The sequence below is a fragment of the Puma concolor genome, chromosome C1, assembly GCF_028749965.1.
Source record: "Puma concolor isolate L17-30 chromosome C1, mPumCon1.1.hap2, whole genome shotgun sequence".
In the NCBI taxonomy this organism is placed as follows: domain Eukaryota; kingdom Metazoa; phylum Chordata; class Mammalia; order Carnivora; family Felidae; genus Puma; species Puma concolor.
The window spans coordinates 135,851,021-135,875,900 of NC_141674.1; the positions used below are offsets into that span (position 1 = coordinate 135,851,021).

The following is a 24,880-nucleotide window of genomic DNA, read 5'->3' on the forward strand; positions in this document are numbered from 1 at the left end:
AAGGCATTGCAGGAAACAAGAGTTTGTAAAACAGGCAGGTCTTCTACCATAGTCCCTTTTTGGGGGCACATATTCTTTTGACCACACGACACTCCAAATCATGACCATATAAAACTATAGGGATTCAAAAAGATAAAATACCAAAGCAAGGTACAAAAGCCACATTCTAAGACCTCCTATCTACCAACCTTTTGTCATATGTACACGTATACTTTAAAAAAATAGGGTCTATTTCTAATTTCTTATTGGTTCATCAATGTCTTGACCTTTTCCCAGTCATTACTTAATTGCTCTATTTTCTCGAGGCTTCCCCAAGTGCACATTTCTCATAATCTTTGAAGACTCCTGTTTATGAAAATGAAAGAGCATTTTTCTTCAGTCATGTTTTCATCGTTACAACTTTAGGAACAATTTCTTGAGAGATGTTTTGGGAGTTGTATTCCAGAACGTATTATACTCATGGTCTTCCCCCACCCCGTACGATGAATAAATGAATTTGCCTAGAGAGTGGCAAAACTGACTTTTCTGGTTTTGGTAGAAAAGATAAACATTGCACTTATAGAAGATGTGGGAATAGACTTCAAGCAGGCTTCAAGTTTAGGGGAGGAACAGAAGTGACTTGTTACCAGTTACTTGTGTCTAGTGAGTCCCCTGAGCATTTGGGAGGGACAGGCAGTGGCAGAGGTAATAAGCCTTTCCTGAGAAAGGAAAAGAGAGGTTCTCAAGTCCTGAATGGGAACCTCACCCTTATTGGGGGTACAAATGAGAGCTGGGCCAGGGGAGCTGCCCTTCTAACTGGGAGCACTGCTGACTTCTGCTCTTACAGCTCCCCCGATTTCAGAGTTTGTACTCTTCATCCACAAAGCGTCTTTGGTCAGTTACACCATGGCCCCTTATGACAACAAGTGATCCCAGTGCAGTGTCATATCTGCTTTGCAACAGAGGGAATGAATATGGGTGCTCTGGGCAATTAGGACAGGAAGGGAAAGGGCGGGTAAAGGTCAAGAAGCACCAATGGAGGTGAGATTGTGCGAGGGGAGGAAAGGGTGTGCATATGCTTATGTGGGGCGGGGCAGAGGAATTTAATCAACAAGTAACACAAGACATGGAGGTGGGTAAATGCACAGATGTGCCTCGGACATGGGAAAGAGAACTGGAATTCATAAGGAATCAAGTTGGGGTTGGGGTTTGAAGAACTTCATTAGCTACCAAGGAAATTCATGTTGATCCTGCAGAAAATCTGTGAGACACATTTCTCTTGCTGTTGTACTGCTGTGACTCTCTTGTATGGTCTAGGTTTAGAAAGAACTCTTGTAACAGTGGGTGCATACACTGAATACCAAAATGTCCAGAGAGCTGAGATCAATCTGAAACCTCTGTGGGATTCAAGGTGCCAGAAGATTAAGGGCTACAACTGGGAGAAAGGGAACAGAAGCGAGAGCAAGACACAGGAGTATTTTCATGGGATATATTCTCTGATGTGAAATCACCCAGTCTGGGGCACCTGGGTGGCTCAGATAAGCTTCTGACTTCAGCTCAGGTCATGATATCCTGGTTTGTGAGTTTGAGCCCCTCATCCGGCTCTGTGCTGTCAGAGCTCTGTGCTGCTTTGGATCCTCTGCCCCCCTTCTCTCTGCCTCTCCCCTGCTCCTTCTCTTTCTCTCTCAAAAACAAACAAACAAACAAACAAACAAACATTAAAAAAAAAAAAAAAAGAACTCACCCAGTCAGACAAAGGTTACAGTAACTTACATAGCTCAGGAAAAATATTTTATGTTGCCATCACCATACATGCAGATGTTTTCCCATAAACTGGCCAGTCTTCCTTAGGATATGCCTTTACTTTTATTCTGGGGTCCATGCAACCGCTCCATCATATTCCTTATATTTATACTTACTTCTTTACTGGTAAAATTAGATTTTTCCCTCAAATTTGATTTGCCGTTTATTTCTTTGGATATTGTCATCTCTAGTATTTATTAGCTGTGTGACTTTGGGCACATTATTTAAGGTAAGCCTTAGTGTCTTTGCTCGTACATAGAGGACAATAATCGTACCTACTGGGAGGACAGCTGTGATACCAAATGAAATACCAGAGTAAAAGCCCTAGCCTTGCTCTTGGCACAGAGTAAGAGTTCGGTAAGTTATTGCGCTTACAACGTGTTGATGCTTTTGCAAACCTTTATCTATAATATGTATTTAAAATCTATACTTAATTTCTTCTGTGATTTTTTTTGTGCACTGAAACTATTTATTTAATTTCTTGCTTTCTCTAAAAGTATATTTTACACCTGGAATATAAATTTTTGTTACCCTCAGTCTGTTGGATATTAAGTTTACACACAAGTTGCATTTATCTCTGAATTCTCTACTTTCATGCTTTTGAATCTGCAAAGTACTCTCTTAAAAGTTATCACTCCATACATGTTCTGAATATGGTAGGACATGTTTTCCTTCATGATTCGTTGGCCAGAGAATTCTTTGATATTCTGCTTATTTATTTATTTATTTATTTATTTATTTATTTAATAAGAATTTTAGAAGTATGCTGTGAAGATATAGAAGGTAATATTTTGGCATCTTTATTGGAATATTGTTAATTTAATAAATTATGTTAAGAGATATTGTCATTTTTATTATTGTATTTATTCTTTCTTGTCAAGAGCATATATGTCTGCATTTTTAGAACCTTCCTTACTTTCCCAATATATCTTGTTATTTTCTTCAGCAAAGGACTGAGAGACAGACTTCTGTCTTAAATCATATTCTTGGGAAATTGATTTCCCCAATCATACTCTTGGGAAAATACCTGTATGCTTATTATTAACAAACATGGGAAGGTGGCTCTGTCCACTGAGAATCTACCTCATCCATGCTACTTAAAAAAATTTTTTTTGTTAATGCTTATCTATTTTTGATAGAAAAAAAGAGACAGAGTGTGAGTGCGTGGAGGGGCAGAGAGAGGGAGACACAGAATCCAAAGCAGGTTCCAGGCTCTGAGCTGTCAGTGCACAGCCCAACATGGGGCTCGAACCCATGAATTGTGAGATCATTACCTGAGCTGAAGTCAGACACTTAACCAACTGAGCCACCCAGGAGCCCCAGATCCATGCTACTTAAATGTGGCCAATATAAATCATTTTCCTCAGCTATAAATTTGGGCTGCTAATACTTGGTTGAATGTTTACTACATTGATGTAAAGATTATGAAGTAAGGTATTCAAAATTATTTGAAAATGTTACAATATAAACAAGGTTATGGTTTAATGAAACAATTATAAACAATTATAAAAACATTGTTGCTTCCCAGACAGTAAGATTCTAGAGGGCAGGAACCATATCTTCTACTCCAGGTGTCCACAATATGGTGCCAGAGCACGATAGGACTCAGTAAATATTTCTACATTAGGGGAATAAGTAGGTAGTGATAACATTAAAAAAAAAAAAAAAAAAGGAGAAGGAAAGGTTTGGAGTGGCATGGTCTTGGGAAAATGAATTTATTTAATCTTACTGACACATTTCTTTCATCTCATATGGAATCATCTTACAATTCAACATTGATCAATATATTAATAAGCTTTCCTTCTGCTAGAATCCTCTTGTAGCAAAATTTTATACCTTTGTATCAATGTGATATAAGCTATTTGTGTTCCTAGAAACTTTCTATTATTTCCCCCTCTTAGTGTAGCTGCTTTTCTGAAAATGAGATCATAGCTGGGAGTGAAAAGGAAGATGGGAAGGGAGGGAAATGTTATATAATCATCCACCATTTGACTCCAGAACTAAGGAGCAGGAATATGCCAAGAGCATAGCAATAACCATTGTCATGCCAGATACTAACCAGAAGCTTTCCACATACTGTTCTTAACCTCAAATCAAAGGTGAACCAGAAGGATATCTGTCTGCCAAAACTGTAGTTCAGGTTTTTACCTTCCTTGCAATCTTTTTGGCCCCCCAATGGCTACCACTAAAACCCCTCTCTCCCACGTCTGCAGTAGGGAAAGATGAACCCCTGCTGTAAGGCTTTGGTTGTTCAAAGAAAAAAAAATTGTTTAGAATTATCATTTGTGGGAAATTACTAAGTATACAAACACATTCCATTGACTTGATAACTTAAGCATTTGCTTTTTTTTTTTTTAAACCATCAAGGGCTAACAATGTGACCGTGTCATGAGACTTGGTCAAAACGGAAATATTTGCATTGAGGAGCTTCTGGGTTTCTGGGTTCATTTGTAACATGGAGTCTGATGGATGATGTATGTAGCAGAATGGTCCTTCAATTTTCTGAATTAAAAATACTTAAAATAATGTCAAAAATAAACCTTTGAGGTTCAGCATTATTAATATCTTCTTTGGATCCAAAATGCATTAAAGACTCACTCCATATACAGACTCTGAAGGAAGCCCATGAATGTTAGAACAAAATCTGCATGGTAGTTAAGAAAGCACTTTCCTCCAAATTAATTGTACTGAAATCCACATTATAACTCACTGCAGTGGGTAGGGCAGGTGGTTTTACTGTTATTATTTCTCTTTCTCACCTCCTGCTTTGTATTCTATAGGTGGGTTAACTGAGGTTAACCGAGAAAGCTATAGGACGCAGTCCCAACCTGATCTTCTGACTTCAATTCCTATAAATCAGTTTCTCAATCTTGGCATCATTGACATTTTAGGTTGAATAATTCTTTGTGGGGGTACGGGGGGGGGCTTTCCTGTGCATTGTAGAATATTTAGCAGCATCCCTGGCCTCTACCCGCTAGCTGTAACACCCTACCCCAACGTTGTAACAATTAAAATGTCTCTGGACATTAACGCCATTCCCACGAGGCTGATTTGACTTCATATTGCTCTGCCTTATGGTACATGGTTGCTAGATGTGTCTTCTGACACCAGCTAGGTTGTTTCTGGCAAGAAGACTATTGGCAATACTCTAATACTTGTTAAGAATTCTTTACTCAATGGCAATAGACTCACTCAGATTAAGGCAGACATCTTGGATAGGCTTGGTTTTCTCTCTAATGAACCACAGATCATGATGCATATTAAAGAACTATAGTGGTCAACAGTGCTATTCACCAAATATTTCTGCTCTCTCCCATTCTGGGATCAAGCCCCACATCAGGCCCTATGCTGAGTGTGGGGCCTGTTTGGGATTTTCTCTCTCCCTCTGCCCCTCCCCACCTCAGAAAAAAAAAAAAAAAAGAATGACTCAAAAGAGCTATAAACAATGCATCTATAAACTAGAATCAATAATCTTAATCTACCACACTTCTCAGGAAAAGGGTTATAAAAACCTTACAACAACATAATTTGAAAATAATCAGCACACTTGAAAATAATCAATAGTATGGAGACTCTACAATGTTGCTCTATTACAGTTTTCAAAAGAAAGTTAATGGAGATTGTTTCATCAAAAGGGCAGTGAAACTCATTGGCATTAATGCCATCACTCAGATGTGCTAGATTTCCCTAAGAGGTCCCCTAAGAGGGAAGGAGAAGAAAGTTGGATACAAAGTAATTAAGGCACAAGCTTGCAGCTAGAAGAGAATTCTGGAGATCTAATGCACAGCGTAGTGATTACAGTCAACAATACTGTATTGTATACTTCAAGACTGCTAAGAGCCTAGAGTTTAAATGTTCTCACCACAAAAAGGAAATGATGATTATGTGATATGATAGAGATATTCAGCTAAAGCTACAGTAGTAATCATATCAAACTACATAAATGTATCAAATTAACATGCTGGACACCTTAAACTTACACAAATGTTATATATAAATCATATCTCAATTAAAAAAGCCAAAAAAGAGAGTAATGAATGGTCATGCAGTCTGATTGTAAACCTTTCTTAGTTTTCCAATACATCTAAGCTTACATGTGAAAGAGAAAAGTTTAACTTACAGGCAGTGGAATGAAAATGACTTAAGCCTTCAGAGTATCAGTTTCTGTACCTATCAGGTGGGATCATAATACCTACTCCATCGAGCTTATCAGGAACATTACAGTAAATGATGTGGCAAAGGACCAAGTAAGAGGCAAACTGTCGATAAACAGTAGCAATTAATAGCATAATAATCATTATTATTGCAATTATTGACAAGAAAACCACTTTTTTATAACTGTTAACAGCATTCAGAGTAAGTATTCTGGCTGGTATTACAGAGTATGTAAGTTGGTTTATGATATGGGTTTTAGATATGCTAATGTAGCCTCTAGAAGAGGTAACAGGCAAATAAATGTATGCCTGGTAGGTAACCTTTTTGTGAAGTTCTAGATGGTGAGCTGGGGAAAAAAATAACATTTAAACTTAGAGAAACAATTTGGAAAACAAGAACGCATAACGCATTAACACAGTGGTAAAAACTACTACCTAGCTATGTGACCTTACTTAATTTCTCTGTGCCTTAGTTTCCCAACCTGAAAAAGTGGAGACAGTAATAATACTGAACAAGACAGCTATGAAAGGTTAGAGTTAACATTTGTAAATAGCTTAGAACAATGCCTGGAATACAGTGAGCACTACATAAGTGCTCCTTAAACAGGAACAATGATAAGAACAGCTGAAAATACACAGAATGGCCTGTTAGGAAAACTTTGGAGTAAAGACTGGCAAGGTAGCCTTCCAGGAACACAACCTGGAAAGCTGCCAGGCTCGTTCATCCACACAACTTGGATTGCTTTTATGTGCAAGGTGAAGTGCTGTGACCAGGAAGAGCGCTGACTCGCGTCTGGAAGGACAGAGATGGACTAGAGGCTATGACAAAAAGGACTCCCAGTTGACACTAGAAATATCATAGATAATAGGATACCCTCTTCTATGGGCTTCCACAGTATTCCCTAATTACTTCACAGCATCTTAGGCACCTGTTAGTTGTATATAAGTGTCTGCCCAAGGCAAAGGTCCCTGAGGGTGGAGACCAAGTCTTCTGCACTGTGGAAATCCTCTCCTATAATTCTCAGCAAATATATGCTGAAGTCTAGCCAAAGTTAGGTAATAAGATTGGACCTGTAACTACTGAGCACACAGTCCTTGGGCCCCTAATGCTCCCCACCCCACTTACAACATTCCATACTGCTCTAAACAGCTCAACGTAAATGTGTGGGAGGGGAGACTGTGATCCCAAGAACATGGCCCTGAGAGTAAAACCTTAGTCTTTTCTGTAGTGCTGGCTTAAAACTAATCGCCAGTAAAACTGGCTGAGAAGCCTTTTGCTTAGGGACTTCCTCCAGCCACACTTCTCAGTCCATCCACAAACACCTCAATGCTGCCACAAACAGAATTGAACTCACCAGCTTTGCAAATGAGCAGAATTTTTCTTCTTCCTTCTACAGCTATCCATCTTCTAAATTCATTTCTGCGTTTTCCTTGAGAATACCTCTGTCATACATTCCTCTCACTAATCTCTCAGCCACCACCTCCAGAATTACATTTGGATTATCACTGTAATGTCTTACTGTGAATCTGCCTACATACCACTGAAAGATAAATCTTTCTAAAATACAAGTTTCATCACATTTCTTTCCTGTTCAAGGTCTAGGTTCCTTATTTCTTACTTTTCCCTAATCTACTTTGATTATCACGATCCTCCATACTTTGGTCCTATTCTACCACACTTCTGACCAAAGCTTCCAAATTCATTTTGTGAGATTAGCATTATTTGATACCAAAAGCAGACAAGGACATCACACACACACACATTACAGGCCAATATTCCTGATGAACATAGATGTAAAATTCCTCAACAAAACAGCAGCAAACCAAACTCAGCAATACATTAAAAGGATCCCATAACTTGATCAAGTGGAACTTATTCCAGAGATGCAAGGAAAGTTCAATATCTGCAAACCAATCAATGTAATATGCCACATTAACAAAATGAAAAATAAAAATCATACGATCTCCTTAATAAATGTAGAAAAAGCACTTGACAAAATTCAATATCGATGTATGAAAACTCTCAGCAAAGTGGGTAGAGAGGAAATACATCTGAACATAATAGAAGCTATAATGACAAACACACAGCTAACATCATACTCACCAGTGAAAAGCTAAAACGTAGAAAGCTTTTCCTCTAACATCAGAATCAAGACAAGGAGGCCCACTCTAGTCACTTTTATTCAATATGGTACTAGAAGTCCTAGGCACTGCAATTAGGTAAGAAAAAGGAATAAAAGGCATACAAATTGGACAGAAAGAAGTAAAACTGTCCCTATTTGCAAATGGCAGGATAGTATATACAGAAAACTCTAAAGAGTCTACCAAAAACTGTTGGAACTAATCAACTAATTCACTGAAGATGCTGGATACAAAATTGATATACAAAAACCTGTTGCATTTTTACACACTAATAACAAGCTATCAGAAATAGAATTCAAGAAAAACAATCCCATTTACAATCACATCAAAAAGAATAAAATATCTAGGAGGAAATTTAACCAAGAAGATGAAAGACTGAGAAAATGAAAACTAAGAAACATTGGTGAAAAAAAATTGAAGAAGACACAAATAAATGGAAACATATTCTATGCTCATGGATTGGAAGAATTAACATTGTTAAAATGCCCCTACTATCCAAAGAAACCTACAGATTCACTGAAACTCCTATCAAAATTCCGGTGACATTTTTCATAGAACTAGAGCAAATAATTAGAAAATTTGTATGAAACCACAAAAGCACATGAACAGCCAAAACAATCTTGAGAAAGAATAAAGCTAGAAGGATCAGGCTCCCTGATTTCAAACTACACTACAAAGCTATAGTCTTCAAAACAATATGGTATCAGCATTAAAACAAATACACAGATCAATAGAACAGCATACAGAGTATTCTAGGGAAAGACTTTTCAGCAAATGGTGTTGGGAAAACTGGACAGCTACCTGTCCAGAATAACACTGGAGCACCATCTTAGAACACTATAAATATTAATTAAATCAATATGGATTAAAGTCTCAAGTGTAAGACCTGAAGCTATAAAACTCCTAGATGAAAACATGGGCAGTAAGCTCCTTGATGTTGGCCTTAGTGATTTTTTTTTGGCTCTGACTCCAAAAACAAACATAAACAAATGGGGCTACATCAAACTAAAAAGCTTCTCCACAGCTAAGGAAGCCATTAACATAATGGAATGGCAACCAATGAATGTGAGAAGATAACTGCAAATCATAGTATCCAATAAGTTAATACTGAAAATATAGAAAGAACTCTGCTCAATGACAAAAAAAGAACCCAAAAATATGATTAAAAAAATGACAGAAAATCGGAATAGACATTTTTCCATACAGATGACTAACAGACACATGAAAAAGATGCTCAACATCACTAGGCATCAGGGTAATGCAAATAAAGAGCATAATGAGATATCTCCTTATACCTATCAAAATGGCTATTATCAGAAAGACAAGAAATAACAAATGTTGGCAAGGATGTGGAGAAAAGAGAACAGTCATATACTATTGGTGGGAATGTAAGTTGGTGCAGCCACTATGGAAAACAGTATGGAGGTTCCTCAAAAAAATTACAGATAGAGCTACCATATGATCCAGCAGGGTATTTATCCAAAGAAAACAAAAATCCTAATTTGAAAAGATGTATGCGTCCCTATGTTCATTGTGGCATTATGTACAATAACCAAGATATGGAAATAAACTAAATGTCCACTGACGGATGGATAGATAAAGAAGACTTGGTACACGTACACACATGCACACACACACACACACACACACATACACACCCCTCTCACAGTGGAATACAACTCAGCCATAAAAAATGAGATCTTGATATCTGCAACATGGTAGACCTTGAAGGTATTATGGTAACTGAAGTAAGTCAGAGAAAGACAAATATTGTGTGATTTCACTTATATGTGTCATCTAAAAAACAACAAACAAAACAACCTCCCCACCCCTGCCCAGACTCCTAGATACAGAGAACCGTTTGGTGGTTGCCAGAGGGGACGTGGGTTGGGGGAGGATATGGATGAAGGAGATTAAGAGGTATAAAGTTGCAGTCCCAAAATAAGTAAGTCATAGGGATGTAATGTACAACATGGAGAATATACTCAATGATATTGCATTAATTTGGGAAGGTGACAGATTCTAACTAGATTTACAGTAGTGTCTATTTCCACAATGTATACAAATGTCAGATCACTATTGTACCAGTATAATACCATAAGTAATATAATATCGTATGTCAATTATTCCTCAATTAAAATAATACGAGCAATTAAGTGCTTATGAAAGGGGTCAGAATGCTCATCTCACTGACCTGAACATGCCCACTGAGGATGAAGGTGAAGGAAATGGTTCTGAAAAGGCTCCATGTGGCATTAGGGATGAGAAGGCCTGCTGCTATCAGCTTCAGAGTTTCGTTTGTTTTCTCAACTCAGTAAGCAAGGCACGGGCCAATGACAACTAGGATGTGGACTGTGGGCTACTCCACATTACAAGCCTGATGCCAAAATGCTTCACACAGTCCACCTCAACAGATGGTAATGTATTTCGGCTATTACCAATGTGAGGAGGATTCAAACCAGTGACCCCAGGGGTGAGAGGTTGTACATCCAATTACAAATTCCCGCTTTCCTTAAGTGTTAAGATGCCTAAAGCAATATATTTTATTTACATCAAGTTACATTGTATAAACTATATTTGATAAAAGAGATGACTTCACGTTCTCAACTTAAATCAAAGAATGCTTACTTAAGTATTTTTTTAATTGAATCACACTTTAATGCCATCGTATAATCTTTTGGTTAACAGTGCTCATCTTGATTATTCTGACAAAGGGAAACATGGAAATTAATACTTCAGTTGTAGAGCTTATGTCATCTATAAAATTACACATTAGAAAATTCAAAAGAGATACCTGGGACATCTGTGAAGGTTTCTCCAAGGACAGACACATGGAAATTGAGTCCTAAGTCCTTAAGGTGCATTAATACCTTAAAAAAACTCTCTGGATCTTTATCATGTTCCCTGGAAATAAACACACAAAATATAACTTGTGAAACCTTAGGGTATGCGTCAGGAACGATGTTTTCACTTCTCACAGTATCAATTCCTTTCGTGGTCTATTGCCAGTTAAGGGAGCTTCTGACATCCATGCAGAGATTTTCCCCTATAACCTTAAATTGTAGCATCGGCATTGAGTGATTCATGAACGTAACTTCTCTCTCATGAATCAAAACCCAGTTCTATTGAAATCTTAAGGCTCCGCAGCCTTTTATGAAAGGAGAAATCTATCTTGTTTTTCACATTTTTTTGGTTAGACTATAGAAAGTCTAGTGTATTTTCCTTTCTCCTAAAATGGTTAATTTTCCACTTAACATGGGTTTTGAACAAAAGAAAAGACCAGTCTTCAAAGGACGATTCTCTACTGATCATGAGAACGTACCAAAGATGTTTTTCATTTTCATGGGTCTGAATACCTTCCTCTCACATTTACTCAGTCCCTTTGTGCCCACAAGGAACGCACAATTTAGGGAGCGAGATTACAGACTCTCTCACTAATCTCTCATTTTAAATAATTGAATGGAGAATTATAAATACATCAAAAGGGGGTAGGCCTGAGTCTAAGTCCGCTGAGTATTAACTCAGGAGTGGAGGTTAGTCAACTCATAAAAGAATAGTAATAAAGATAATTCTTTCATTTAGTAGAGGCTTTGAAAAACATGGATTATTTTTGTTTGTTTAGCTTGTCAGTCTTCTTTATAATGACAGAATGAGGGGCTAAAGGACACTAAAATAAAAAAAAATTCATCAGTTCAAGAAATCACATTAAAATGAAATGAGTTATTTTTTACATTCTAAGGTGTGAATGTTTCAGTATTTCTTACATTTAATTGCACTGTTTTAAATTATCTTATTTCAGACAGATGTGGACCAGATGTCTTCAAAATATTTGTTTTTTTATTTATAATTCAGAATTTTAACTTATTTTTTTATATTGCAGAGAAATAGTTATATATCAGCAATTGAATTTCTCATTTACCAACTAATTATGTAAAATAAATCTGTAAATTGATCAAACTGCTATATGAAATATGAAAATTACATCATTCAGGAAATCTCATGAAAAATGACATCTGCAACCCTAAATGTGTTAATTCACAATTCAGTCAATATTTTCAGTATCAAGAATTAAAACAAATGCATCTTCTGATTAACATTTTAAAACAGCATTTATAATTTTATGGAATTATAAGAGCTTATAGAATTTGAGTTCTGTAACAACTTATTTTAAGCTCTGCATCTCTTGTTTTGAGTTACTTCAAATAATAAAGAATGCAATGGCAAAATGTTCATCGCTTTTTAAAATGATGCATATTACATACATGTACCACTGGGAAGTTTCTGGATAGTTCTCATATATACTGTATATGCTGTGGGCAAGAACAAAGACTCAAAAGAGTTTGAAAGTAAGAATACACCATATGCTGTCTTCAACCATATCAATCAAAAAGCTGCCACCTAATCTGTAATATGTTCTTTTAGTCTGATTCTCTTGGAAATACTTAGATGAAAAGAATGGAAATAACATAACGTAATATATCTTAAAGAGAGAGGAAGACTGTAGGGAAATCTAGCCACTCTGTTGCCTAAATTTTTCATTCTGAGTTTCAAAAATTTGGGCTACAGATCCTAAAGAGAATATTTATTCTAAATATTTCTTGCTGTTTTGTTTGTTTATTTGTTTTGTATTAAACTTAAAATAGATGTGGTTTGGGGCTGGGAGGAGGTTTAATTGGGGAGAAGCTTTCCCCCAATATGAAAAGATTGCAATATGAGTATTTTCAAGGCAGCAGGGTTTATGGACCTATATTTTCAGTGTTGCTACAAGAGATAAATGAATTACAATCCTACCGCTTCCTTTTGATTTTTAAAAATGTTTTCATTCAATTTATTTAAATGAAAAATAAGGCAGCTGACCCATTTCTTTAGATATTTTTATAGGTGGACAATAGCTTTCATATTCAACAGTCACTTTGCATAAGAACACAAAAGAGATTTGTATGAATCCCTCTCTTGTTTAAAGTATAATATATGGACGAATGTAAAGTGAGATTTTTCCTCCCCAAAATTATCCCTCAGGAAAAGAGGCATTTTATACTTAAGTCCTTCTAATGTCTCTCATGATACTGGGCACCCCCTCAGTTACTTTATTTTGAATAAAGTACTGTTTAGGGAAGTTGCATTAACCTGAAACAATGCCTACTGGTGAGAGTTTTGGATGGTGTTAGCAGTCATTCACTTGACGAAACTGGTAAAAACAGAAGCAAAGGCATATATTACTACTAACTTAGTAATTGTTTTGAGAGGCATGACCTAACAGTTCAAAGTGTTGGGTGTTGCTTAAAACAAGTATTTCAAAGATCACTGAAAAAAGTAATAGAATAAATGGTTATCAGAGATTGTGAGTACTAAGTGGGTTTTTAGAGCTGAGGAAAAGATTTCCAGTGATGACAGTTTCCCAAGTCTTGCACCCCAAGCAGCTTAGACGGGGTTCCAGATGACACGTGCTGGAAACATGCCAGCTTCCTGAAAAGATGGCACCCACCATACTGATGTCAAGAATGCATGGGAGGGGGAGTTGGGCTAAAACTGCTTCATGAAATTTAAGGGTGGGAAAAGAGCAATACTTCTAAAATTATTTTATATCATGGTATGTGGTTTAAAGCACTATTTATGTCTAAATTAATAGATTACATATAAGTAGATACTTTATTTCATTTACGTCCCTCAAAGTGACATAGTCAATTTTGCTAAAAATTTTTCTCAGTTTTCTTCTTAGAAAAATGGGTGATTTCTTCACATTCAGACGATCGTTAAAGATGTTGTGCACAGGGGCACCTGGGTGGCTGTCAGTTAAGCGTCCAACTTTGGCTCAGGTCACGATCTCACGGTTCATGAGTTCAAGTCCCACATGGGGCTCTGTGCTGACAGCTCAGAGCCTGGAGCCTGCTTCTGATTCTTTGTCACCCTCTCTCTCTGCCCCTTCCCCGCTTGCACTCTGTCTCTCTCTCTCTCTCCCAAAAATAAATAAATATTAAAAAAAAAGATGTTGTGCAGAGATATTTCGCCACAGCCATATATTAAGGCATGAATGGCAGTCAGTGGCAGGACTCAATATGTTTTGTTGAGTGAGGAACACATTCCAAATATCCAATGGGTCAGCCATGGTTTATCCTTGAGGGGTTGTGCTATAGATGTTTCTTTTTTTTATGTTTTCTATTGTTTAATATAGAGTTTTAAGTATAAATAATTTTTAATGCTTTTAAGGAACTACCCCTTTCTAACATTCTGCCATAAAATTGCATTCATAGGATTTTTGCCTAACTTTATACCATTTTCAGTATTTATAGTAGCTTAATTCCTCATTTCTTGTGACACCTCTACATCTGACAGCTGCCCGTCGAGCAAACTTGATCGATCATAAAACATTCTCGAAGATGAGTCAAAGTCCAAGCTTCCCACAATCCCCCACACTCTTGAATAGGTAAGAATGAAACAGTCTGGCTGGGAACGAGTTTCTCAGCAGCCCAACTATGGCAGAAGCGACCAGCACGGAAATATTTCAGGCTTACTGGAAGCAGCAGATATAGCAAGAACAGCTTTTATTCCCAAATATTATTCAGAACATTTGAAAAGCATAAACTGTTTCCATGTGTTTTTTCTTCCTATATCTGTTCTCTCTCTGTTGCCTTTCCCGTTTAGTTTTGTAGAGCTAAATTTCTTCTTATTCCTCATTTAACATTCGTTCAGTAAATATTTATTGAGGATTTCTAAGTTCTCCATACTTGTCACTTACACTAAACGGTTACCCTTTCCTATTTTCCCACATAACTTTATACTTATGGAATGCAATCTCTTTGATCTAGTTCCTTGTATTGCCTGGGCAGAAAACTGGCTCCTTACCCACACTATTGTTTCCCAGCAGCATGTCACTCTGGACTGAGAGCTCCATGAGGGAAAGATAAGTAATGTCTGTTTTGTTCACTATAAGTACCCAGTGCCTTGCCAAGTAGTGGTAGACTTTACTTATGTTCATCAATATCCAGTTCTTTTCTCCTCTGGGCACACAGAAGACTCTGCGCTCAACCCCTCCCAAGAGGGGAGGCCAGAGACCTAGTTCTGGTCAATGGGTTGCAAGCTGATTTGTGTCACTTCTGGGTAGAAGTATCTAAGAGCAGTTCTGGATAGCACTTTCTCAGGTGCAGTGATCCTTGAGGAGGTCTTGTGTTGAGATCATTAGGGTAAGAATAAAGCAGTCTGGACTGCCACATGGAGGCAAAGCCACCTAAAGGTGCAGAGTTAGTGAGATAAGTAAACTTAGTGAGATGGGGAGGGATGTTCGTTACTGCAGCATAGTGTGGCCTATGCTGACTACTACATTATCTGTGGCACAAAATGAGCTGCTGAGAAAATATGTGTTGAATAAATGAAAGTATGGAAAAAATGAGTGACATTTGTAGAGCTCCTGTCATGCTCAGGATCCCATGCCAGGCACCTGATCACAATCTTAGTTAAGCCTCTCAACAAGTCGTCAAACACAATTATTCCTCCATTTAAGATCACACAGAAGACACTGAGTCTGCATTTGAAATCATGTCTCATCAACTGAAAGTCATTCTCTTTCTATACAGATAGTCTTTGATTCTTTATTTCTTTTATTTCTTTCTTCCTACATATAACGAGAGAAAAAGAGTTAGCACCTTCAGTCTGTGGTTTTGTTTCCAGACCATCAAGCCCTGGACATACCTTGGATTCTAGTGACTTGAGGTTAGAACCCGTTGGATAAAAAAGATGGCAATCAGAATATGTGGAAGTAATATAAAATTATGATCTAACACCATGGTCTCTAACTTCTTTCCTTTTCTGATACTCTACTAACCTCCGTCTCTACTTCCTCATCATCATGTACTGCTTTATTTCCAAATTCAGTGACATGTTCCTTGTTCAAAAACATAAAGCTTCCATTTATTACCCTGTGTTAGTTGTCACGACCATTTAACTTTTCTGCTGTCCTTTCTAGGGCCATAAACTTTTTGTTCCCCTCCATATGCCTGACGTACCAATAATCAGTTCTAGTTTCCCTCCGCATGTGCTGCTTCTGCTTCTCCAATGCTGCTTCAAATAGGATCCAACCAATACTTTTAGCCACCAACTTCTTGACTTCTCTGTCTCTCTCAGATGTTACTAGTGCTGCTCTCTAACTCCACCAGACCTCCCCACCATGGCTGACCAAGACCAAGAGTATCCACTGTGGCTCTCTCTGAATACCGCTCATACTGCATTCTGTCCTTCAACTTGACTTTTAGAGGAAGAGTGAAATGTGCACTGCAGAGAAGAGTGGCTCTGCCACTGACTGGCAGTATGACTGCAGGTATGTTCATAACCTCATACAACCTCAGTTTATTCATCCTTAAAATGGGATACCAATAATACCCACATTAAAAAAAAAAATGGTTGTTTGGAATGAAGAAATGCCTGGCACCCTGGAGATATACAATAAGCTCTCATTCTCTTCTCTTTGGTATTTGTAGTATTTTAATATTTAAGAGATGTTAATCAATTTATTCCATCTCCTCTCCTCCCCCGCACACTCGAGATGCTAAGATATTTTATGTCCATTGCTTCAGAAAAAGCACGGGCCCGGCGTGGGGGCCTCCAGCGCTCACACACAAAAAAGGGGGCGATCCTCTCGGTTGGTTACAGGAGCGAAAATGCATGTAGAAATGGCAAGGACTTCAGACAGGAGCAAGTATTTAAGCCAAATGCCACATGAGTGTAGCAAACACCCTTCCACCCTGTGTCGCCGTTTCACTTCCAGATAAGAAACACGAAGGGCTGGTGGAAGAGACGTGAGGGGAAAGCACTTTGAAAGTCGCAGAAACCGCGCACTATACTTCCTGGTTTAGAACCTTGAGGGGGAAGCACGGCTGCAGACAGTGAATGTCTGAGTGCGTGTATCTAGGCGGACAGCACTGGGGACGCGTGTGAGAGATTCCCGAGCTGTGGTAGGCAGGAGGGTGGAACCATGGTTCCTGTGAATGTCATGGAAGAATCACAGAGCAGCTGGCAGACAGACAGAAGCAAGGGATCCCTCAGCTGTAGCCTGTGAGGAAGGGGGACCAGGAAAATGGAAGACAGGATCTTGAACTACTTGAGCTTTCTGGCACCCTAGTGCAATGGGCCACGGCACAGAAATTAAGTTATAGAAAAATAAAATTCTAATTTATGCATATCAGGGTTTCATGCCATCTGCACATTCATATTCTCATCTTTCCTTTTAATAGCAGAGGGAGAGCTGTCTGTCTTTCAAAATCCAAAGTCCATTAGAGCTGTAGATCTTCCACTAGCTTCTTGTTGAGACACCTGTGTTCTTGCATCCAATTTCCTTCCTAAAGCCTCTGATTCTATTCCCTTCTCTACAATTCTTCACTCATGTCTTTGCATTTTTAAGTGACCCCTCCTACCCGATAACATTTATTGACAATAAGAGTTCCAATAATGTACTATTTCTAGGTGACTTTTCACAGGTCATCTCATCTTAGAACATGAGCTATGTCTGTCTTTCCTCCTTCCTGTGCTTCCCCTACAACTCTGCTCCCATCTCTGCACTCTCTTGGCTGAAACTGTCCTTTAACAATACCAAGTCCCACCCCTGCTCCATTCATTCTCAGGCTTCCCATGTTTTTGCTCTTACGATTGACAGCAGTGACCACTCTGCTTTCTTAGAAATGATCCTTGCTGGTTTTCCAAATAGTGTATTTAGACTACAACCCAATGACCCTCTCCCCAATTAAATCTTCCCACCCATTCCATCCAGATGGCCATCCAGTGAAAACAAATCATTTCCTTGCCATTAGGTCCCACAACAGGATTACCTTTAAAATCTCCCCATTGCTAAAAACATACAGCCCCCAGGTTGTTTCTCTGCAACAGTGATTTCCTCTCTTCCTGGATACTGTATACAATAATTTCACTCAGCTATCTAATTCATCAATAAGCTCTCCTTCTCTGCAACTTTGGCCAGGAAGCCTGCAGATACCCATGCCTCAAAGAACTGGCAGGCCGTGAAAAACCTTAATTAAGATGAAGTGGGTCTTCCCCATTTTGGGGATGTTACTTAAGTCGCATCCACTTATTACACATACTTCTTTTTTGAAGTTTATTTACTTATTTAAAGAGAGGGGAGGGGGGCAGAAAGAGAGGGAGAGAGAGGATCCCAAGCAGGCCCAGCACTGTCAGCGCAGCACATGACCTGAGCTGAAATCAAGAGTCAGACACTTAACTGTATGAGCCACATACTTTTAAACCATCATGATGTACGTAATTACTTCTTCCCCGTAGACCTGGGAGGTTCTATGGAACTAAACTCTTTCCCCAGTTCATCACTAAGACTTCCTATTTCCCTCTATAATAAAGTTGCTCCTTGTGAAATGTGGTGACTGGGGCTGTAATTTGAAACTGACTAATCATTTATATTTTCTTTTGAATTATAACATTTCTAAGACATGTAGGGACACACTCAAAACTGCTTGCTAGTTACCCTGAGAACTACCCCATCAGTCCACCTCCTATAGTTAGAGACTTCTTCCAGGGTTCAGTCTAGGAAACTCTCTGATGTCCCTGAGAACTGTGTTTCTACCTCTCATATAGGAAAATACATTATTCTTGTTCCCTATTTTACCCTGTCAGGAAGCTTCCAGTCAGATTTTAAAGGGCTCAATCTCAGGGGTGCCTCGGTCGCTCAGTTGGTTGAGTGTCTAACTTTGGCTCAGGTCATGATCTCACGGTCTGTGGGTTTGAGTCCCACGCTGGGCTTTGCACTGACAATGAGAAGTCTGCTTGGGATCCTCTCTCTCTCTCTCTCTGCCTCTCCCCTGCTCACACTGTCTCTCTTTCCCAAAAATAAATGAACATTAGAAAAAAAAATTAAGCTGAATCTCAGCGTCGGTGAGATGGAAATAATAGTGCTGAAAGTATAATTAATAATAATAATAACAACAACAACAACAACAACAAACAATGCCTCACTGGCTGGGCTCATTAGTAGAAAAAGTATTTCAGGGAACAGAATCCGTGATCTTGAGATAAATCAAATTTACTCAGTGTGAACTTTCACAAGAAAATAGACCACATTTTTTTTTTTTAAAAAGAACATAAAAAAGAACTGAAGCTCAGAGACCTATTGGACAACAGAAGAGCCAACATTTGGAGCATCGGCATTCCAGGAGGTGACTCTTAATAATTTCTTGCAACTGCATGTGATTCTACAATGATTTTACTACCTATTTCAATTAAAAAAAACATGCTCATTGTAATAAAATACAAATAATTCAGAAATATATGGTGCCTCCACTGAAAGCCCCTATTCCTTACTCTTCCTGATTTTACTCTTTGGGTGTAACCACTACTTTACAGGTGTTTGGTGCGTAGGGTTCCTGACCTATTTCTAGGCAGACGCAAACACATACATTTGTGTGTGTGTGTTTGTAAATATACCTTCCTCGTTTTATAAACATGAGAACAGTACCAGTCACTCTGCACTTCCCACTTTCACTAGCTACATGATAGACATGGATCTCCATCAGTGCATATAGATATTTAATTTCAAAATGTTTACCTCGTATTTCATAATTTTAAGTAAATTCTTGTCTTAATGGACACTTGTTTCCTATTTTTTGGTGTTTCAACTAATACTAAAAGTGACATCTAGCATTTTTATAACATTCAAATTTCTCTTTTGTAGAATCCTTAATTCTTTCTTGTTTTTCCTCTTGTCCTACAAATGCAGCCATCCCACATCTCTAACCAAGGCCCTTTCCCCCCTTCCTACAATGTTCACTGTATTTCTGGAACTATCCCAGTTTCAAAGTTTCACCTGCTTTACCTTCTGCTACGTTGCAAGTTCCACAAGGGCAGAACTCATGCCTTTGTTTACCCAACATTCCCCACGTCTAGAACAAGGCCAGGCATACAATGTAAAAAGTTATTACTCAAAATTGACTCTAAATCTAGATCATCTCTTGTGAATCTAATCTTCTTATTTCCATCTACTGTAGATTATGATTTTACCATTTATATAATCAGGTGGATAGTCAGAATCTTCACTTGGCCCTTCCGATGACAACTCATCTATAATACTTAAAAACTAAACACTGCCCTGCCAAACAGCATTAATGACCAAGCTCCTTTCTAGTATCGGTATGTCCTTATTCTTCCAGTATTCCAGGATCTCAAGCCTGACACATTATTGAATGCAAGGAAGCTGCTTCCAAACTTGTCCTGCCAATCAACTTATTACCAACTTTGCCATTTTTTCCTATACAAATAATTTAAGAGTTGTTTGATCATTTCTACTTTTTTCTTAAAATTTTTAAAAAATCTTTATTTATGTTTGAGAGAGAGAGAGAGTGTGAGCAGGGAGGAACAGAGAGAGGAGACACAGAATCTGAAGCAGATTCCAGGCTCCAAGCTGTCAGCACAGATCCTGATGCGGGGCTCGAACCCATGAACTGCGAGATCATGACCTGAGCCAAGGTCGGATGACTGAGCCACCCAGGCGCCCCGATAATTTCCATTTTTAAAGTACAGTGTTATCACTTCGTACCTTTATACCACCACTGAGCTTCAGACCCTCTCCCCCTCTGCCAATTCAGCTTCCAAAACATTGTTCAATTATCCTCTTCAACATGATTTTCCTTAGCTATCTCTTCTCTATAGTAACTAAAAGCCATTAAATTGAAATTAAGCTGCCCTCCAACATTTAGATACTTCCATCAACCATTTACCCTTGCTATTATCCCAAATAAGCACTGGTATTCATTTAAAAAAAATTTTTTTATGTTTTTACTCATTTTTGAAGGAGAGAGAGAGAGAGAGAGAGAGACAGAGCATGAGCGGGGGAGGGGCAGAGAGAGAGGGAGACACAGAATCTGAAGCAGGCTCCAGGCTCTGAGTTGTCAGCACAGAGCCCGATGCAGGGCTCGAACCCACAAACTGGGAGATCATGACCTGAGCCAATGCCGGATGCTCAACCGACTGAGCCACCCAGGCGCCCCAGCACTGGTATTCATATTCATTTTCATCTTCTCCCTTTGTCTCTGTTGTTCACAATCCACAGCTCTTGTGCCTACAGTTTTTGAGAATGGACCATGTTCTCTCCCTCTCTCTGCCGCTCCTTGTCCATTGTCTCTCTCGCTGACTTGCAATTTATTGTTACTAGTAGTCACCCCTGTGACATCCCATCTCACTCTGAATCACTCCAATATCAACATTCATACACACTGATGATGATTTCATGAAGTGCTTTTACGTTATTTCATAATTATTTGTATGCTGTCCCCTTATAATAATTAGTCTGGAAGTCCCACAACATCAGAGAAACTCTTTGACTCAGAAGTTGGCAGGTACTCAAAATATGACTTTGAAATGAATGAATGATGGTTCTGTCATGGCCGAATAGAGACAGTTATATTTTTAAAACTATGCTAGGATAGGTCTATTAAATGACATGAAGGATCATGTTTTTTTTTTTTTTTAATGGAGAATTAAACATGGTCTGCATTATTAGATGTCTTTCATCGAAATGGATTTCAATTCTTAATAACAGGTTTTCATATTCAGTTGTGGACATTTTGTCACATCTAGAAATGACAAGGTCTTCAATCAGTGGGAAAGAATCTTAACTTGAAGAGAAAAATCCACTCCTAAACCTCATTCTGATTTAAAAAATGTTAAAATAAAAATGGACAGTGATTCATAAGAAATCCCTCCAATGGGAGGGATTGGAGAAAGTGCAAAAATGGAGAAAAATGCAAAATTTCTATCCATTTCATATATTATGTCTTGTTTCTAGACCCACAGAAGACTGCTGTGTTTTTTGGCTGACACAGAGATCCCCTAGAAGAGACAGTCTCCCTTACTCAGCAGCGACTGCTAAGCGCACCAGATTGTCATGGCAATGACTGTGGGAAAGTAGGAACACAATATGGAATGTCTGTTCTAGAAAGACCTGCTCAAAATGATGTGTTCTTGTTGCTACATATGTTGCGTTTTTTCATTTTATAAACAGGATTAATTATGTATCTCCTCCTTTTTCTTACATTCTTATAAATGGAATTAATCTGTATTTTTCTACTTAGTCCCTTTTACAATGTCATAAAAGAAAAAAAGTTCAGCCCCAAACCTCGTTACTCTAGTCTTTTGTTGCTTATGATTTAAAGTTATTAAGAACTACTCACATTAGGTACCAAAGGTACACTAATTATTCATATGAAAAAGAATAAAAGATTCTGAATATTGTAATAAATTAACTATATTGCTCAAGAAAGGTACTCCAGAATGGGAAGTCTCATGAACCAAAGTCTTCATTAATTAAAAATACTTACAGTTAGTGGGTATCAGAACAAATGATTTCTGGTAAAGAATGGATAATAAAGAGCAGTCAACTATGGTATATAGTGTATTCGGTGAAAGATCATTTTCACTCAATAGTGTGCTTTAGAAGCATATGTAAACCCAAAAGAAGGAAAGAAGATGCTTCTCAAAAGCTCATAATAACCAATTCATTTATGAGTATAGTTCTAAAGGTGAGTTTTGTCAGAAGAAATGAAGTCAAAATGCTTACATGGACAATATAACCTAATGGAAAGAGAGTTAAAATCCTAATTCTGGTATTTAGTAGTTGTAATCCGGGGCAAGCTACCAAACCACTCTGAGATTTAATGTCTTCATCTGTAACAGTCTGGCTAATCACACTCACTTCAAAAGGCTGTTGAGGGGATTAAGTGAGATGATGTGTATGAGACAATTTACAATGCCTGGCAAGCAGAAAACGCACAATAAAGGATAGCTGTTGTTATTATTATCATTATTATTATTGTTGTTGTTGTTGTTATTGTTATCATGATTACTATAACCATCATTGTTTTATTTTTCATTTATAGAACTTGGAATTTAAGAATATTCTAGTAAGTTTAATAGCCACTGTAAGTGGGCAAAAAATAAAGTTTACTACGCTTTATAATCAGTTATTGATTGTAAGTGGAACATACCATTGTTGAGCCTCAAATATTTACCTTGATAATTACACATAGAGGCATATAAAGTGTCAACTATGTTACACATGCAAATAGAATAATAAGCATTCAATAAATGGTAGTCCTTATTTACAACACAGTTATAAATAGGATTTAAAGTAAAATTTCTGCTTGTGGATAAAGACACACATGTCCATAACTGAAATTTTCTTCTCAGGATTGTGTCCCTAATCTTGTCAAATGTCACCTTTAGAGGTGCCTAGGTGGCTCAGTCAGTTGAGATTTGGACTCGATTTCGACTCAAGTCATGATCTCACGGTTGTGAGATTGAGCCCCGTGGGGGGCTCCGCGCTGAGCGTGAACCTGCTTAAGATTCTCTGTCTGTCTGTCTCTCTCTGTTTCTCTCTCCCTATGGCCCTCCTCTGCTCTCTCTCTCTCAAAAAAAAAAAACAAAAAAGTCACTTTTAATCCAGTCACCCAAGCCACAATGAACCCAGTCACCTTCACATCAACAATCAATCCCTGAACGGACCTCTCATTATCATTACTAATATTGTCTTTCCTTTCTTCATGTAGTTCACATGCTCATCATTCCTTTCCAGGTCGATTATAACATCATACCAAATCATCTTCTTACAATAATTACAACTGAAATCAGGACAATGAACGGTCATCTCTCTCCTCCTCTTCTTCGTTACCCAGAAGCAACAAGGAGAGCTAGAGATGGAGAGCACACATCATCTTCCACAACAGTAAGACATCAAGAACCCAGAACCACACAACAGGTGGCAAAGCTGTCAAAAATAATGACGATCAAACAGACATATGGGTGGACGTGGAGGGAGGATAGCCCTGGATTCTCGGAGCTGGCACCAGGTGCTTCTCCATGGTGAAGAGTGGGCCTGGAGTGCAAGGAAATATTTCTCCCTCAGCACAACGTCAACAGTGTTTGTGGGCTGCCGGTGCTAAGAATTTCTGTGCCTGGTTCAGTCTTGAGAAGCAGAGAATAAAGTGCTAAGTAAGAGATCAGACAGAGAAGGCATTTTTGCAAGAAGTGGTCTGTTTGATAATGATCTTTTCTGGGAGAATTACAGAAATACATTGACTGGTATGTGAAATAATTTTTTTCTGACTACATATTTCATCCATTTTCATGGATTAGAATGGCACTGAAAGTTGAATTTTCCATACGACATTCTAAAATAAAAGTAACCTTTTAAAAAGGTAAACATAAAAAAAAAAAAGACTGGTTCCTTCTGTTTTAGACTCAAATTTTATGGAAATCTCTCTTTCTAAATGAGAACTTACCCAACGATTCACTACTGTTCATAATTCACCATGACACTATTTTTGACACTACTTTAAAAAAGTCCGTCTATATTCTCGAGAGCCGTGTGTATTTGAGGAGCAGAATTAAATAATTAATTTTTCATTTTATTGCAAAGATTGTCTTCAGTATTTATTCCAATTTTGCTTTATATTCTTATACTTTTAATACTTTTTGACAGTTATTTAAGCTTAAAAGCTAATGTAATTAGTACATTTTAGACTTGGGAAGTATCAAAATGAATTAAAATTTTATCCCTTTAGGTCAAAGAAAGAAATTAGTGGTTTAATATCTTTGTTGCATTCATAGGACAGATACCTAATAAATGCTTCTTACTGTTTTCATCTGGAAATTGGGTTCGCAATGTAACGTCCACCATGAAGTTACAAAGGGTCTTTTCTTTACGTGAATGTCAATTACCTTAGGAAGCATGTCAGGCATACCAGTTTTATGTTCAAAATGTTCTGTTACAAAACACCATGCTATGGTTCTAGGACTGC

General features: G+C 37.9%; 1 protein-coding gene across 23 annotated transcripts in view; it reads right to left on the minus strand.

Annotated features, from left to right (window-relative positions):
• Positions 1–24,880, minus strand: part of QTMAN (queuosine-tRNA mannosyltransferase) — a 466,550-nt gene that overhangs the window by 86,053 nt on the left and 355,617 nt on the right. For all 23 annotated transcript variants that reach the window (XR_015255199.1, XR_015255203.1, XR_015255202.1 and 20 more), the window contains one exon: positions 10,873–10,982. Coding sequence is in view for 19 of the 23 variants with exons in the window: in XM_086718502.1 (XP_086574628.1) it covers positions 10,873–10,982 (110 nt within the window). In the remaining 4 variants the exon portion in view is untranslated. The remainder of the gene's footprint in view (positions 1–10,872; positions 10,983–24,880) is intronic.